The 18,943-nt window shown below is 35.4% G+C and overlaps 1 protein-coding gene across 7 annotated transcripts; it reads left to right on the top strand.

The window, feature by feature from the left end:
* Positions 1 to 339: 339 nt before the first annotated feature.
* Positions 340 to 18,727, top strand: LOC126692953 (uncharacterized). 7 transcript variants are annotated; one of them, XR_007645146.1, is made up of 15 exons: positions 343 to 613; positions 1,320 to 1,424; positions 1,566 to 1,709; positions 1,998 to 2,114; positions 6,438 to 6,545; positions 6,678 to 6,740; positions 6,833 to 6,959; positions 7,906 to 7,988; positions 12,862 to 13,099; positions 13,428 to 13,555; positions 15,773 to 15,847; positions 15,953 to 16,073; positions 17,052 to 17,205; positions 18,057 to 18,156; positions 18,287 to 18,727. XR_007645146.1 is itself a non-coding variant. In XM_050388778.1 (14 exons), coding segments are annotated over exons 1-14 (1,554 nt in total). In that variant the 5' UTR covers positions 346 to 469; the 3' UTR covers positions 18,288 to 18,727. The 7 variants fall into 7 exon arrangements, 6 of the variants coding, with proteins under 6 accessions (XP_050244733.1, XP_050244732.1, XP_050244737.1 ...); XM_050388778.1 differs by lacking the exon at positions 17,052 to 17,205 and having other exon boundaries at positions 346 to 613; XM_050388779.1 differs by lacking the exon at positions 17,052 to 17,205 and having other exon boundaries at positions 348 to 613; positions 12,883 to 13,099.
* Positions 18,728 to 18,943: the final 216 nt, after the last annotated feature.

Raw genomic sequence — 18,943 nt, forward strand, 5'->3', positions numbered from 1 at the left:
AGTTTAATCGGGCATAACTCGATTTTAAACCAAGCGGGTTTTTCATTGAAACTCGATTTTGAGATAATTGAGTTTCAAAATAGGGGTATATTGCCAAATATTTTTAAAAATAAGGGTAAAAGGCTAGAAATTTCATAATAATTAGGTTGTGTTGAGTTTGGGTTAGAAGTAATTAATTAAATGGGCAATAAAATATTTATGTACCCAACTTAATTATGTCAACCCAAAACCTACTCATTTGATAACCTAATCACGACTCACATCCCTAAGTCAAAAAACTAGTTGTATTCTAAAAAAAAAAAAAAAAAAAAAAAAAAAAAAAAAAAACTAGCCAGTACCCTGTAAAAAAGCAACCAATCAATGGTCACACGTCAGCACCATCTCAATGGAATTCTTCCGCTTCCAGAGTATACTCCAACGGTAAGTAAATGTAGAGTAGACCGTAGAGTGTAGACACCACGAATCCACGATGCTCCTGCGATCTCTAAGCCTAAGCCATGGATATGAAACTTTAACTCTAAGACTTAGACCTAACCGCCCTGCAAAGAACAGACTATCAAAGATCATCAAATCTTGCGCTCCCAGAAAGGACCTTCAAGGCCAATCCGTTGCTGTATGAGTTTCTCTATAGCCTTTAATTCATGCGCAGCATTTTTAAAATTTTGCTTTAGCTCATTATTTCACCAACAAATTGATTATTATGCTATCTATCTCTTGCTTCACAATTGAGTTTTCTCCATGTAGTAAAAATTAGAGGAACTTACATTTTATATATGGGTGCTCTTAGGGTATTTGATAATGAACCATTTTAAGAAAATATAATACCACTTTCACAGATGAATATAAAAAACTGTGATAAAATGTTAGTTTTTTTTTTCCTCATAAAAAGTTTATGAAAATAGTTACTAAACCAGTGCCATCAGGTCATCCATTAACTTTCCCCTTTGTATATATACAATGTGAGAAGGGACTTTGTTCATTGCTGAGCTGCGCAGTCACATTCTATTATTTTTATTGCCTTCATAATTTGGATGAAGGGAGTGAGAAGAATTTGGAATTTGTGATGTCTTATGGTTTTATAGAGAAACTGGTCAAAAACCCATCTTGTTGAGTTGATGAATTTGTTATATTTGTTTTGCTGATTCTGACATTGAATTATGAATTATTGATAAAAATAAAAGAAACCATTTTATATGGTAAGATTATTGCAAAAGCAAACTTATGGAATTGGAAATTGTCTTTTATATGGAAGATGTGCTAACTGGTGTTGTTGGATATGTGCACGTTGGAGGTGATTGAATTGTTTCATTAAATTGTAGATCATTGGTCTGGGAAAATCTGGAAGAGCTGCAGCTAGGCTTGCTCTTGCGAGAGGTGCTTCAGTTCTAGCGATTGATGAAAATAAGAATTTGGGTCTGTTAGAGGTAAATTTGCATATCCTTTTTCATAACTTTTTTCATGATTCTCTTAAATTTAAATGTCGCTTTAAATAGGTCTCCTCTGTCTCTTTTCCTATCTACCTATTTATATGATTGTAACACGGTCCCATTGCTTATTGGTTGCAGCAAGATCCTCTTTTTGAAGAGTATAGTGGTTTGAGAACAATTCTTGGAAACCTTGATGTACAGCTACTTAAGGATGTCGATTTGGTGGTTGTTTCCCCTGGAGTTCCACCAGAAAATTATGGTCTATCCACATTGTTGGAGTCAGTAAGTCAATTAATTTATATGATTGACGTTAAAAATAAAGGAAAAAAACCATATTCCTATATTTGAACAAGAAAATGGAAAATGCACTGTCTCCCTTCCACACCAGGGCAAATAAAAAATTGCTTTAAATATTATATAATGACATGCTTTTATATACTTGTTTCCACCTGCTTTCAACGTATGAAATTTGAACCCTCTTAAATATTTCATGTCCTTCATTGAAGTTGTTCTACATGATGCTGTTATCCACCAATTCAAAAAGTTGTGCATAAAAAAAAATAAATGCAGGGACAGCGGATAATGTCTGAGTTGGATTTTGCTGCAGAAATTCTTCCAAAAGATATCAAGATTTTAGCAGTGACTGGAACCAATGGAAAATCAACTGTAGTTACTTTTGCTGGACAGGTTTTACAAGTCCCTTTCTCTTTGTTTGTATGTTTGTATGTATGTATGTATGTATGTATGTATGTATGCATGCATGTATGTATGCGTGTATATGTATTTAGACATTATAACTTCTTTGTTAAATGCTTTTTTATTGTGAGCTATAGCAGAAGAAATTAGAATCCTATTTTGCTGCTTATAAAGGTATAATTTCCTTTGTGGGAGCACAAGATGAAAAATTGAAATAAAATGACAAATGAGTAAGATGCTAAAATTTTTGTCCCCAGAGCATTGTAGCTCAAACGAAACTTCCTATCCTCATAAGTAAGCATAGGTTAATGAAGAAGCCATAGTTTTATGATTTCTTTGCACTAAAATATCAGTTGGCATTCATGTGACAGCTAGTGCCTAGATAAGTCTTAACTCTTAAGCATAGTTTACTTGATTTTTCTTTACTTTTAGTTAATAGTGAATTGCTGTGAAGTAAATTTTAATTAAAGAGATCCTTTTTTTTTTGGTAATTCCTTTGGCTATATTACTTATGAGTCCTGAATGTGCAAGGTATTTTTTCCCCAATAAAATTATATTACATTTAAAAAAAAAAAAAAAAGAATTGAAGCAATTTAGAAAGTTCAGGGTTTTGATTGAAACCTTAAAATCTAGTGTTGGATTTGAAACCATTCCCAAACTATGTAAATTGGTAACCACTTAAAAAAAACGGAAAACATATTTTAAAGAACGAGAAGTGTTGTTTGTTGCTTTCAAAATAGAAAATGTGTTAACCACCACCAAATTTCTTGTATCTGTTAAACCCTAACCCCATTTCTTGTCTCTTGAAAATGCAATTTACTCTAATGCTCCTATTCTTTATTTGAGAAGCACCAAAGAATTCTCTAAAATCACATGCTATGTTGATTTCCCACTATTGCTTGTGCTCTTCCTTGTCACACTATTCTCCTCTGCAAATTTTCAACACTATTTTGGATCATTATTGATATACACTTATCTTTGACTTCTATAATATAGGAAATCCCTATTACTGAAGTACATAAATATCCTTGACTCTAGAAAATTAAATTTATTTTTAAATAAATCAAAAGTTGGGGGGTGGGGGGGACTTCAACTGTAGACATCTTTGTTGGAAATACCAAGAGGTGCCAGTTAAGTTATAAGGCTATTGGCCTAGGAAATCAAATAAAATAAAAATAATTTAATTAACTATAAGAGCTAAAATGAAATCCAATCAAACATTAATGAAATACAATTGACTTCTAAAATTATGCAAAACCAAATTAAAATAAAATGTCTTTACACTTCCCACATCATTCTCCCCTAATTGGGGAAAACTCATCATTGAGTTCTGAGATGGTGAAGGATAGCTGATAAGAATGTCACAAGTGATACTTGCACCAATTCTTTAAGCACCTTTGGTGGCATTGTGAAGAAAAATGTTTTATATTCCACCACATCATTAAATTAATCTAGAATGATAAAATTAATTGTTAGAATCAATGTTGCAAATGAGCCTTATCTCGATCCACAAAAAGCATGATTGTATTAAGCTCCATCTTTATTTCTTTAATGCCTAAAAAAAAAAAATGCTTCCAATATCAGAGACTTTCGACCCATCAATTTAGTGGCAAACCGGCTAAAAGGGGTTTTACATCGACTTATTTCTGAGTCTCAAAATAGTTTTGACAGGTGGGAAATTTACCCACGGGGAAATTTATCCATGTCCTACCTTGGTATGCCATTGGGTGCTTATCATAAGTCTGTTTCTATTTGGAACCCAATATTGGAAAATTTTGACCAAAGATTGGCAGGTTGGAAGAAGTTGTATCTTTCTAAAGGTGGTAGGTTGACTTTGCTTAAAGGTACACTTTCGAGCTTTCCTACCTACTACCTCTCGCTCTTTACTATTCCTGCTAGTGTGGCAAATAGGATTGAGAAGATGCCAATCTTTGGCGGAGGGTTATCTCCACAAAATATGGTGAGGGTCAAGGGGGGTGGTGCACTAAAGTCTGCAGGAGGGCTCATGGGTGTGGTCTTTGGAGAAGCATTAATGAAGGGTGGGAGAGCTTTTCTAAGCATCTGTCATTTGCAGTGGGTGATGGAACTCGTATCTGCTTTTGGCATGATAGGTGGATTGGTGAGAATTCTTTAAAAGATCGCTATCCTGAGCTTTATGCATGTTCAGCGGTCAAGGATGCTTGCATCTCTGAGGTATTGTGGGCTCCAAAATGGGGTACTATTAGAGTGTGGAATTTAAGGTTTTATAGAGCGTTTGAAGATTGGGAGTTGGCTGCATCTTATTCTCTATTTCAGCTTATCCATCCTCATATTCCTCGGGGTGATAGGAGAGATACTCTTTGCTGGCGGCTAAAAGGGGATGGAAAGTTCGACACCCGATCTTACTACCATGAGATTCAGGGTGCCTCGAATTCTTTATTTTCTTGGAAGGGTGTTTGGAAACCAAAGATTCCTAAGTGTGTGGCGTTCTTTCTGTGGACAACTACACATGGTCAGATCCTCACTTTGGATAATCTAATGCTTAAGGGTCGCCCTTTGGCTAATTGGTGTTGTATGTGTTGCTGTGATGGGGAGTCGGTAGACCACCTTCTTCTTCATTGTCCTGTTACTCATTCCCTATGGGCTTTCATGCTTTAGTCTTTTGGTATTCATTGGGTTATGCTGGGTTTGTTGGTGGGTTTGTTATCTAGTTGGCATCAGTGGCTTGAGAAGTATAATTCGGAAATTTGGAATTTGGTTCCAGGGTGCTTAATGTGGATTGTGTGGTTGGAGCGAAATCGTCGATCTTTTGAAGATAAAGAGAAAACATTGGAGGAGTTAAAGATTTTATGCCAACACAGTCTAATGGAGTGGTCTCGTTGTTGGGGTTTTACTGAGTGTTCTTCTCTCTCTGAGTTTATGCCTTCCCTTAGCTTAGTTTCCTGACTCCTCTCTTGCTGTTGTGTTGTGTTGTGCTGTGTTGCTATTGTGTTGTGTTGTTGTTCATCATCATGAACATCTTGTACTTCTCATTTATTTTTTTCCCTCTTTAATATAAGATTTCTAATTACCTATCAAAAAAAAGGATTGAGAAGATGCAATGGAACTTCTTATGGGGTGGTATGGAGGATGAGTCTAAAAAATTCACTTAGTGAGATGGGCAAGGTTTGTACCCCTATGCCTAATGGTGGGCTAGTAATAAGGAAGATTACCACCTTCAACAAAGCTTTATTGGGGAAATGGTTGTGGTGGTTTGGGAATGAGGAGACATGACTTTGGAGGTAGTTGGTAGAAGGAAAATATGGGTGGATTGCAGTCAAAATTGGGTAGGGGTTCTTATGGTTGTGGTTTATGGAGGAATATTTTGGGAAGTTTTTAGTCATTTTACTTGGTTTAATGTTTGGATGGGGAATCGGTTGAAGTTTTGGTATGATTGTTGTTGTGGTGATCAATCTTTGAAAGAGGCTTACCCGATTCTATATGACATTGCTATTGATAAGGAGGCTTCGGTTGATTCTTCTTTGATTAGGCAAGGGGTGGGGGAGAGGAGGATATGGGATGTTAGATTTTTTCGTGACTTTAACAATTGGGAATTGGAGCTAGTAGTGGACTTTCTTCATATTCTGGTGTCTAATTCTCTTGCTAGTGATGGTGGGGATCTTATGCAGTGGGTGCCAAAGAAGAAAGGGGTATTTGATATTTGCTTGTTTCATAATACACTAAGAGGTTCCTCTTCGGTCATATTTCCTTGGAAAGGTATCTAGGGCGTCTAGGTACCTAGATGGGTTTCTTTCTTTGTTTGGACTGTGGCTTGGGGGAGGATTCTCAATGGTGATAATTTGAGGAGGAGAGGTTTCCCTCTTGTTGATTGGTGTTATATGTGTAGGGGTAATGGAGAGATTGTAGAAAGGAATGGAATAGTTATAAGGGAATGCCTATTCCATTCCCTCCTAAGCATTCCTTTCAAAAAATAAGAGGAATTCTGATTTATTTAATGAAATGGAGATCAAATACTGAATTATCTACATTTTGAAAAAAAAAAAAAAAAAAAAGACAAATAAAAGGTGGATTATATACTAGTGAAATTATATATTTCTTACTCTTCCATTCCTTGTTTTATAAACTCTTAAAACATACTATAAAAATACTCCATATTTATTCCTTTATGATCAACTCATTCCATTCTTTTATAAACTCTCAAACATGGTGTAAGAGAATTACTAATAATTACTGCTTGAGTAACTTTGATTCCTTGCCATTTCTAAATTCATCTTGTTGCAATGTGAATTTGCTATATTCTTTATTAATTATATTTTTGTGATCATTTGAAGTCAGATGCTTAATCATTTTGGCATTGAGGCATTTGTTGGGGGAAACCTTGGAAATCCACTCTCGGAGGCTGCTTTTCTGTGCTTATCACCTTCTATGAAGCCTGGGTTTCAGGTGAGTCTGATTGTAAGAATCATTTCTCCTTCCACTCGGATATATTTAAAATGTCATTTTACAAGTATTTATCTGCGAATTTCATTGTCCTTTGAAGTCAAGGTCAACTGTAATGGTTCATTTCTCTTTCAGGTTGCTGTTGTGGAGGTTAGCAGTTATCAAATGGAAATTCCCAACAAGTACTTCTGCCCTTCAGTGAGTCGGTTTGAAATTTTAACAGTCCAAGTTTCATTTATATCCCCCCTCCCCCTTTTTATTTGTCTGCTAATATATGGGCATCTTTGCAGGTTGCTGCTGTGTTAAATCTTACCCCTGATCATTTAGAAAGGCACAAGACAATGAAGAATTATGCAATGACCAAGTGCAGTTTACTTTCTCACATGACTGGCACCAAACTGGGACTTCTTTGTTTCGGTAAGTACTTTTATCATATCTCAGGTAGACATATTTTGTCCCAAGAAAGTTATATGAACTTTTTTCCGGAGATATTCATACTTTTTTTCTTTTTCTTTTTTTTTTTTTTTAAATTTTTTTTTTATAAGATTGAATTTTTTAATAAAGATTATAAGAAATAATTGAGAAATTATAATAAATACGACTTCAGGTTTGAGTTGGACTCCACTTGTAAGTGTGATGGTTTAGTAGAGTTCCCCAATTTTATAGAATTGGAAAGAGTCCATAGGGTCCTTGTAGTGACAATAGGTAAATAAGTGATAATAGTCTTCTTGTATAATTCTTGTATACCTGGGTTGGAAATAAGGAACCTGATCAATGTAACCTGAATGAGGACCTGGAAAATAGAAGTGAGATCTTTTGTTGAAAGTCTATGACAAACCTTTTTTTGAACTAAGAAGAAACAAAACTATGAACTTTCTGAAAAACATACTCAAAAGTGGACTTGTTTCATAAAATAAGCTGTGATCTCAGTGACACTTCAGGAATCTTCCCAATAGACTCTCAGTTTAGAGTTTAGAGGAAGACAGAGTAGGTTAATTGCAATTTCAATTGCCATGGAAGATGGAATGTTTAAGTTTTAAGTTGTTGTTTTAATAAATATGCATGTTTCTGCAAGCTGAAATACATACATTTTACTGTGGTTTTGATTCTTTTGAAACACATTTGAGGCAGGAAACTTTTCTGCTCCTGCTGCATAGCTCTTATTCTAAAAGAAGATTGGCAATTCTGAAACCCATAAGCATAAAAGCCTTATGTTTGATGATCAGAGGACCGTTCTGATTAAGTCTGGACTTTTGTCTTTATATCATCAGTTTGTATTTTATATTAAGATCTAGGTATCTTATCTTGTTGTGCAGATTGTAGTTGGTTTATCTTTTAACAGCTTTGTTCCGATCACTTTTAGGAAATCAGCATTTGAATGAAGCTGTTAGGGAACATGCTGAAAATTTTAATCTTGCTTGGATAGGAGCCTTTCCTGGAGTGAAAGTAAGATGTCTTTCCTTCATATATTTTTTGCTCAGGACTCATTGAGGACCATATATTGAGCACAATGTTTTGAAAGTATATACATAATTCCAAAAGCAAATGGCCCCACCCTCAGTTAAAGTAGGGCTATGGGCTAGGAACTTGAGCATTAGTTGATTTTGGACTGTATATTGCAGGACCTGATTTTCTGTTACTCCACTTTTTTCCTAAGTGACACCAAACATAAATTTGGATCTAGAGGCTCTTTAGAGAATCAAAAACTGCCCCAAATGTAAATTTGGATTCAAAGACTCTAATCAAACACCACCAGGGGAAGTCCTCAAGCATCGGCCAAAATGGCCAAATACCATCTTTGGCTGAAATATTTAGCAATCTACCACTGTTTGCGAAATATATAGCAGTTTACCTCTGTTTTGAAATTCGAGTTCATTAAATTCTAGTTCTACATAGAACTCGAGTTTATGAAAATCAAGATCCAAAAAAATGTGACATAGTGGCAGAAGCTGATCTGGCATTATATAATTTAAAAGTCCATGTGGAATTCAAGTTTTAAAAATTCGAGGTTCCTATAATACGAAACTCTAGCTCTTGAAGCTCAAGTTCCTTTAAAATTTTGAACAAGTGAGAAATAAGCTCAGATTCCTATGCCTCTGTACCTCTCCTTTTCTTTTCCCATTTCATTGTCTTACCCAAGCCTCACTTGAAACCAGTCAAACTTGTGAACCACACCATCCCTCAGGAGCAAGTGTGGTCATTAGAGTAGGCAAGTCAAAGACTCATTTAAGGAGCTTGTCTCACAAGCTTCACTTCATGTCAGAGATGTGGCCTTATGCGTGTGGGTCAAGCTGAAGTGAAGAAGAAAAGTAAAGGAAAAGAAGAAAAGAAATAGACTAAAGAAAAGGAATCTATTCAGCCATTTTGGTGAGGAGAAGTTTTATGTTAGATTTACAATGTTGCCATTAAAAATGAGGACCACAGTTTTAGAGATATGGACCTCAGTTTTATGGTACTCGAGTTACACATTACAAGGAACTCGAGTTTGTAGTCGAGTTTCACAAACTCGAGTTCTACGTGGCCTTTTTTAATTAAAATAATACAGGTTAGTGGGTGCCACCATGGCAGTTTTTTATAGAACTTGAGTTTTTGAAACTTGAGTTACATGTCAAACTCGAATTTTAAAAAGGTAGTAGATTGCTAAATATTTCACAAACAGTGGTAGATTGCTAAATGTTTCAGCCAAGGATGGTATTTGGCCATTTTGGCCCTAAAGCATCAAGCCCTGCACCTTCATTTCAATACAAAAAGAGCTTCATTTTGCTATTGCAAAGCCTCTGGTTTTTAATTCCAGGATTCTAAATCAGATCAAGATTTCTGCCTTTTTATTATGGAGTGGTGTAAGAGGTCAATCTTGATGGGCAAGGGGGGGTTTGTTTGTGTGGCTTGATAGGACAGAAAATTTTACAAATTGAGGAGAAAACTTTCAAGGCAACTTTCTTTCTTTTTTTCTTTTTTTTTTTTTTTTTTTTTTTTTTTTTTGATAAGTAACGTAAGTAATTTTATTAGAAAAAAAATCAACCAAGTACACTGGAAGTGTACTATAGTGGCACAAATCAAGAGCCCAAATTACAACAATCAATAAAGGCAACCTTTGAAGAGGGCAATGATGGGGATAGACTTTGGGTGATTGAAAGAAGTAAAGGATTGATATGCTTAGTAGGCTTGGTGAGTGGTAGTGCTCAATGGAAGATGTGGAAAGGGACAACAACCAAGTATTTGTTAGAAAACTTTGAGAAGAGAACAAGGCCTGCTAGTCTATCATTGACCAAATGGACTAGGAATATGGTTGTTGGTTCTGGAATTGGGTAATAGCTGGAGATGAGGCTTTGTGATTACCATGCAGGTATAATGGAAGCTTGATACCAATAGCAAGCACCACAACTCAGAATTCAACGTGTTTTGGAAAACTCTATGCTTATATCCACAAGTAACGCCAGCCAAAATACACTATCAATGATAAGAATTACAACCATAGACAATCAAATGCACTCATAGGTTCTCTCACACTAACACACTAGACAAAACTTTGTCTTCTAAGTCTCACACACACCTCAAGCTACACTACCAAACCCTTCATAGTGTTGTCTATATGTAAGGCTTTAATACTTTTCTTGGTGGACAAAGGAACATTAAATTACTTCTTTGACAAGCAATACCAAGAAAACTCACATAAGTAACCAATTCATACTAGGAAACCTCTAAAGTATTTATTAGCACCCCTTTGGATACTCCTTTGTGCCCCTACATTCTCAACAAGATATACGATCAATTGTATTCAAGCAATTCTTGGAATTAAAAAATAAACAAACTGTTACGCACACACAGGTTTTTTTTTTTCAACCCCAAAAAAAGGACTATACTCTTGGAAGAAACCCACTCCATATTCTTCTAAGATTCTTCTAAGAGTCTTCTCCTCATCCCCTAAGGGAGGTTCTATGGGTTGAAGCCACCAAATTTTTAGTAATTTTCATAAATCCACCTTAATCCAAACAAGGTTCCTTGAATAAGATGATCATTGTTTGCACAACCAAATCCAAACTCAAATCTATCTTGAATGAATTCGCATACGTCATACGTGTCTATCTTGAACTAACTTCATATGTGCACTAGACATTACCTTCATAGCAGATTCAACCTTGGGCTTTGATACTGACTTATTGTGATAGTGGAAGTTTGATACCATTTTTCCTTTTTGTGAAATTTTATTTGGTAAAAAGAAGTTCCAGTACTTAGTGTCAAATCCTCTGCCACTTTGATTGGAAAGCTGAGGATGCTCAAATTTGTGTCTTTCTGTGGAATGATATGGGAACAAACACAAAAGATATATTTTGGTGTGAGCAATTTTTGTCTAAAATATCAACCTCATCAAAATTATTTCTCCATTCAATTGACAAATAAAACATTAGAGGACTATTAAAGCTTAGTTCAAAACATTTGTGGGGAGCTTAATATCTGTCAGCCTATTTTTATAGATGTTAAAGCCATGCAGCGACAGCAAGAGTGTATGTGTGCTCTTGGTTTCTTTTCGGTCTCCTTAATGGTTAGATCTTTTCAAATCTCAAAATTTGGTCAGTCCCTTCTCTCAGTCAGGTTTTTAATTGTCTTCACGAAGCCTCCTAAACTGACTCCAACATCAATACCATTGCTCACTATTCTGATCAATCTGCTTTCGCTACTACATCTATAGGCCATGGAGATTGTGATCAAGGGGGAGGCCGATACAGAGGTAGGGCACCCCTTCTTAAATGTACTCATTGTGGGGGTTAAGAATCTTATGTAGGTTTTTGGTGGGATCTTTATGGAAAACTAATAATTCATTGGGTTAGTTTTTAGGAGTAAAATACTTCACAGTTTCATAAATTAAAAAAAAAATAAAAAATAAAAAACAAAAAAAAACAAACCACACACACGCACACTTATTCGCTGCATGATGGTACTAATTACTCCAAAATCTGAAGAGAAGGATGATCGAGATGACATTGGTGTTGAAAGGAAGAATTCAATGATTGAAGTGCCACTAAAATAGAGTAGTTCAAATTGACCAGGTAATAAAGTCCATTGACTTCATGTCCATCACCAATCTTCTTTCCTGTTTTGAGACCCTGAAATATACATAAGTGGGCCAGAAGATTGCAGCAAAGTTAAGAGTTTTGGTAAGCTTAGTAATAGACAAAAGGATAAAAAGGAAATTTAGGGATATGCAAGGAAGAAAATAGTAAAAGAGTAGGATTAAGGTTGGCAGCGTCCAAACCAAAAATGGAAGTAGTTGAGCCATCTACCAACATGGCTTGAAGAAGATTATTAGAATGCTTAAGGTCAGAAAGCAAACCTGGGTTACCAGTTATGTGATCTAGGGTTCTTGAGTAACAAGACAAGCAGAAAATATGGTAGTACCTTGCCCTACACGTTGACCAAATATATCCTTTCTTTGTAAATTGAACTACCTCTCCTTTACTTGGTTAGATATATCATTTGTTGTTAGTGCAGTGAGTCAGCATATGGGAGCGCCTTGCCTTACACATTATGAGGTTGTTCTTCAGCTTGTGAAGTATCTTGAGGCTCACCCAAGGCTTGGAATTATATATAGAATCAATGGCGATTTGCATGTAGAGGTTTTTTCAAATTCAGGCTGGGTAGGAATGGGATCACCCTCAGGTGATCTAGTATAGGTGTAACTTGATCATTGGAAAAGTGAGAGCTAGATAGAGTGTTGTGTCTTGTTCCAGTGCAGAGGTTGATTATAGAGGAATGGTTCATTCATTGTGTGAACTCATGTGGATTAAACATCTTCTATAGGAATTGAATTTTGTTGTGTAATTTCCAATGATTTTGTATTGTGACAACCAAGCAGCAATTCATCTTACTTCCAACCCAATGTTCCATGAACGGACCAAACATATAGAGGCGGATTGTCACTCTTTTTCAAGAAAGAGTGGCGAGTGGTGTGATTGCTACCTTGTACGTCTCCACAGGGCTTAAGTTGCTAGTATGTTCACGAAACAATTGTGCAGGAGTTGTTTATACTTGTTATGTTACAAGTTATGCTTATATATGCCCCAGCTTGAAGGGACATTATAAGGGTAATTGGGTAATGTTGTATCATGGGGTTAACCTATTAATAGTATTAGGTAACCCTAAGCATTATTATTCAATTGTGGTCTAGAACAAATATATACGCCACTAAAAATAGGAGCTGGGCATATTTTTTAAAGGCATTATGCCACCTGTCTAGTGCTTTCTGAAACAATTATGATTTTAAGGTATAATTTGTATTGATTAGGTATTTCATTTTTTTTGCTTTCTTATTATTTTGGAGGTCATTGCTTGTTTGCAACAGATCAACATTGAGACGAAAATTGCCAGCTTGGAAGTTCCTACCATGGGAGTTGTCTCACAACTACAATTGGATGCAATGAAAGTAATGGGAACGCACAACTATTACAATGCTGCAGTGGCTGCATTATGTGTTCTCGGACTTGATCTTGGACTTGATGCTAGTGGTATGAGTTCAACAATTGAAAATTTAAGGGCACCACCGCATCGGATGGAAATTGGTAAGCCATAATGGATATTCATCTATTGTTATATACAAACTGTTGTCTCAGTAAGTGTGTTTAGGGCATTCTAATTTAACTTTCTAGAACACAATATATTTTTTCACCTGTGTGAAGTGGTGTGTAAATAATGCATTGAATTTGTAATAAAATCGTTGTCATGTCTTAGCATCTATACCTCTTGAAAATTTTATATCACGCTCCTTTAATCCATGGTTGCTAAGTCAATAATTTAGGCACACCCATTATTTCCTTAGTGTTTATTATGATTTTATTTCCCATAGATCAAAGAGTCTGGATTTTATACTAGATTAGCATCGTTATGCAGTACACAGGGATGCCAATGGGGTAACATGGGTCGATGACAGTAAGGCAACAAATGTTGAAGCAACGTACACTGGACTATTGGGTCTGAAGCAACAAAAGTCTGTAATTCTACTTGGTGGCCTTGCAAAGGTATATTAAATTAGTGCTAAGCTCTACTTTCATGTATATGATTGATTGGTTATGTTTAGTATTTCATTTACATAAAAATCTTAGTTATATAAGACAACTGTGAACAACTTTTAGGATTTAAAAGTATTGCTTATCTGAGACACCCTTAATCAGGGTTTGAAACATAAAGTATGTCGATGTGCATTCAACCCTCATCCCACATATGATAGAGATCAGTAATTTGCCTTAAACAAATTTTATTTTTATTTAATTTAATTTTATGTTGTAAATTCCACTAATGGCAATGTGGTAAATCTTTGTTTTTGAGGATTCTATAAAGGCAAACTTGGTTATTGTCAATGTGTTTTTACCGCAACGAGGCTTGCACATGTTGTTGTCCTTGTCTGTTATTTTTTTTATACTCCCTTTAATTTTTCTGAATAATGAATTGTGTTAACAGCTGTTTATCATACTTCTAGACATTGAGATGAAAAAACTTGGAACCCATGGAATTTTATAATGAAAGATATCTATATATTACTGAGCACTTGTGATTGAGTTTTACTTTCTGTTTGTTTCTTACTATCATTGTGTTCCTTTTTTTCCATTTTTTTCCCTTCTTGGGACATTGGGGCATTATAATAAGGTCCTTTCCACATAAAACTCTTTTACCCTGCAGTGATAATGCATTTTGTCCATTATTGTGAATCTACAAACCGAAGTGTAGCAGCCAGTTGACAAATTTTTTAGATGTGATGATTACACATTTATTTTTTGCCTTGAACAGTGCATACACATGAAACCTGATGTCCTTGCTGCTTGTTTACATGTCTTAAGTATTCATCATGTGGCAAAGAGCTTTGTAGTTCAACTGGTACCTCTTAGTGTTTCCAATGGAGATGTTCAAAGTTCAAATCCCCACTACCCTATTGTTGTAACTATCTAATTATTAAAAAAAAAAAAAAAGTACTGATCATGTGTGAAAATCGAGTATGAAATGAATTTTCTCTAGTGGATTTAATTTATGCACATGCCATTTGAAGTAGATTTGAATCCATCAACATGTCAAACATTGAAAGTGACTTGAGGCTAAGAAGTCTCTGAAATAAATTCTTATGAAGTCCAGTTGACAGCTATTTTATGGTTCCCAGCATCTTTTTGCTTCTTGTAATGTGGTTGGTAACTGTTAACCTAGCAAGCATGGACACAGAAAAATGGGCTGCATGTCGTGTCAGACATGGACACACCTTGGACACGGCTGCGTGGGTGTTTATGGAATTAGGGATGGCAATTGGGCAGGGTAGGGTCAGATCAGGGGTGCCTTGTCCTCGCCCTGTCCCTTTTTTAGCGAGGGAAACTATGAATTCATTGCAAAACTATGCATTTTTGCCATCACCACCATTGATCGAAGAGAATGTAGCTCTTTTCATTTCTCAGTTCTTACCCTCTCTCTCTCTCTCTCTCTCTCTCCCTTTGCATTGCAACTTACCTTATATTGGCGACCGACAACCCATCAGTAGCCCCATCGCATCTCTTTAGGGACTGGCGATGAGTTCTCTAGAAAAGACCAGAAAGCTTCACAGAGGATGCTCACAGCTTGATGACCTCAATGATGACATCGATGAATGGTTGGATCATCTGCTTAGAGGAGAAGGTGACAGAGATGAATGGAAAGCTTGGACTTCACTCTTGACAACAAGATTATTTTATTTTGCATAATTTTTCTCTGCATTTTATGTTTTTTACCCTTTTTTTGGTGGGTATAGCATAAAGGATATTAATGAAAAAGAAATTAAAAAATATGCAAAGTGACTAAGTAACAACAATATGTTCGTAACACAAGGCATGTTCTTTGGGGATGATGTTGTGTTGGAATTTAAGGAATTACCATAGGTTGCTAGTGTAGAGTATAAGACAGATTTAGCTATAAAGCTTTTGTTAAATTGGAAATCTTAGGATTCAAACTAACAAAGATGTTGATGGTTTTTTAATCCACTTGGTTTCAGACTTGGTGCAATCCAAGGCCATCATTCTCTTTGGTTTAGTTCAAGAAATTATTTTTCACTGTGTTTCATGTCGTGCTGTGTCTGTGCTTCCTATCTGTTAACACATGTATAGGAGGATCAAATTAATTTACGGTATGTATCTGGAGAGCTTCCAGGATCATCCCATTGTGACTTTCAAATGAAATTATTATTATTTACATGTTATGTTGTTTTTCTTCTTATACTTTTGCAGGTAGTAAATGGGGAAGAAACTAATGGATTTGAACAATTGATTGATCCACTGAAGTATCATAGATGTGTGATCACTGTATGTGATCTGTTCCTTCTTGTTTTGTACTGAATTACTCAATAAAGATGCTTTTATTTAAAAATTCTTAACACTAAATGATTCCTGTTCATAAATGTACCCAAGTTCGGATCTTCGGGAAAGATGATTCAGAAGACCCTGTCCGATAATGGTCTAAGCATTCCCTGTATTGGAGCTAAAAATATGGAGGATGCAGTCAACTGTGCTAAGAGGATGGCAAAATTTGGTTTGTCTTTTTCAATGCTTGAAATTGCTGCAAGAAACTTTGTTATTCTGTCATTGCTTTCAGCGCATCATTTTACAATTAGTGACCTTGGATCAGATTCTTACTATGTAGTCTAGATGGCTTGGTCCTTCATAGGCGGGTTAGATTTAATATAAGGTGGTTGCCAAAGTAAAAAATGAGTATAGCTCCTGAAGGGAAGAGATGGATACAGCCTTTTAGATCAAATATAAGCCTCAATTCATAAAGTGCATTGTAATGTTTATTAGTTTTTTGAAAATATAAGTTGGATAAATGGATGAAGAAAAACTTTAGGAAAAGATATTTAAATGCTTTAGATGCAAATAAATGTACATCAAGATTCTCAAAGAGAGAACTTATTTTGGTGTAACTTTGGATAAGTCCTGATTATAACACATTTAACAGGAAAGAAAAACAAGAACGGAGATTCTATTTCGTTGATAGAAATTTCATTAAAGAAGAAGAGAGGTGGAGATGGGAGGATATGGAAGCTTCTATCGTACCAAATAATACAATTAACTACTGAAAGGTAACAATAACTCCAAGAAGATAAGGAAGAATCGTGTCTTGGATGTACAGAGAACTATGGAAAAGCAATCAAAGGAAAGCATCTCTGACTTGTGACTGGATATCTCAACACCCTTGGAAGCTTTGTTGTTGTGCTCATTTCTAAATGCTCCACAAGGAGCACAATGGCACTGCTTAGAATGCAATACCTCTAATAAATGTCACTCCCACTTCCCTCTAGCTACACTAACAACTGAAGCACAAGTTGGCATAAACCAATTCAAGGACTTTCCAACTCAAGAACAGTATTATACAAAACTAAATTCAAAGACCAAAATTGTACAAGCAACTAACTAGTGCTGAAGCAAATAATTATAGGACTTTCCATCTGTTTTCACATACAAGAACAATTATAAATGTATAATTAAACTAGCAATTTCCATTTTTTTAAAGTAAAATTGCAGGTACTATTTCTTTGTCAAGGGCCAGTCTGTCTGATTAAAGCATGAGGTACAAATAATTGGACATATGGGAGTTTGAAGACATGAGCATATGGTGAACAACCTCTGTTGAAACATTGGAAGTCATAAAAGCTATAACAGAAGATGTATATTTATAGGCTTTATTGATCAGAAAGTGTATTTAAAATATTTTCCTGTATGGTTATTGTTAGGAGATTTGATAGCAAGGTGTTAATTTACAATAAAATGACAGTGGTTATGGCAACATTTCTTTTCATGTTGGACTGGAACATTGGCTAGTTTCAAGGGAAGCATATAATTTTATTAGCATTTATTAGGTTAAATTTCTTATTAAGTATTCTGCTACCTTAGTTGTCTACAATGACCTCAATAGCGTTTTCCTTTATTTGTTTGAAACTTGTCTTTCTTGCCTCCTTTGAACTTCTATACTAAAATTTGTACATAACCAGATAACCAAAGCTCAAATCCAGTGTAGTCATATACACTAATAACGTAAAATAATTGTGTAGGACTTTAGTCTTGGTGGCCTGTTTAGCTGGAGGCTCAGACTGTTCCTTACAAATCCAATAAACATTATACATGAAAACTTAAAGCTATTCAAGGTAGAGTTAGTAACTTCAGTGATTGAAGTTACTGTGCAGATCTATTGTCCAAAGTTCTTATGGTTGAGCTTTGAGACTGTTTAAAAGCATTGAACTTGTTTCAAAGTCTCATTTGAAATTTATCCTAGGACTTCTTAAGAAGCAATGCTGCTGTAATGTTGCTTCCATCCACACCCATAACTTCGAAAACTCACCTTCCATTGTTTTACCAATAGTGCACCATTAGGTTTTTCAAGGATGTTGATTAAGTTAACCAAGTTGATGAAGTTAACTGTGAGCTTTTGTGTTTAGAAAAATCTTTCTGTGGTCTTTAGTATTAAATATTAGGATTTCTAACTTGTAGACAATGACCTTTTAATTTGTAATGAACGCAGGGGATGCTATTGTACTCAGTCCAGGTTGTGCGAGCTTTGATGAATTCAGAAATTTTGAGCACAGAGGTTTGGTTTTTCAGGAGATGGCCTTCTCCTCGTAGTAAGTTTTCATTCCCTGTATCACTGCTTCAATCATAATTGGCTTCTGTGGCCGATGGTGTACTTTACTCTTAACACTTTGAACTTTTTGCACAGCGTACTGTTTAACATATGATTTATCCAAACTGTAGGAATTGCAAATTAATCATCCTCTACCTCTACCTCTCCCCCGGATTATGCCTGTCCCTTATCAAGTTACTGGAGTGCACATTTTAAGGCACCGCTTATAGGGATTTTGGAGTCAAAATTACTATATATATATATATATATAGAGAGAGAGAGAGAGAGAGAGAGAGAGAGAGAGAGAGAGAGAGAGAGAGAGAGAGAGGTGGTAGTTACACTATGCATGTGAGACAGTTGAAATCATTTTCAGTTGGAGTGTACGGCAATGTATAACTCAACATGTACAGAAATAATTATTGATACATGTTTGTGAGAGAGAGAGAGAGAGAGAGAGATCAGTATAATCAAGTTTTAACAGTCTTCTGATCTCTTCATCTAGTAGTTCTGACAATATGTGAACACTAGTAATTCCTTTGCATGCAATAAAATTTTTCCTTGATTAAAATTTAGAGCAATGATAGTTACGTATTTTGTGTACGCACACAACTAAAATCGAGTTTTAACATGATTTCAATTATAATTGTAAAATTGTATTTTCAAAACATGATTTCACAATTTACAATTATAATTGAAATCGTGTTTTAGCTGTAGTTTGTACGGCAATGTATAACTTAACATGTGCAACAATAATTAGCATAAAATTCAAAAGTTGGGAGGTTGGGCCA

Source organism: Quercus robur, chromosome 7 (genome assembly GCF_932294415.1).
Source record: "Quercus robur chromosome 7, dhQueRobu3.1, whole genome shotgun sequence".
Lineage (NCBI taxonomy): Eukaryota > Viridiplantae > Streptophyta > Magnoliopsida > Fagales > Fagaceae > Quercus > Quercus robur.

Excerpts from the sequence above, each read along its gene's own strand:
- LOC126692953 (XM_050388775.1), top strand. The coding sequence starts at position 470 with ATGCTCCTGCGATCTCTAAGCCTAAGCCATGGATATGAAACTTTAACT. Across the intron at positions 6,741-6,832 it reads ACAAGTACTTCTGCCCTTCA|GTTGCTGCTGTGTTAAATCT; the intron begins GTGAGTCGGTTT and ends GCATCTTTGCAG. Across the intron at positions 6,960-7,905 it reads ACTGGGACTTCTTTGTTTCG|GAAATCAGCATTTGAATGAA; the intron begins GTAAGTACTTTT and ends GATCACTTTTAG.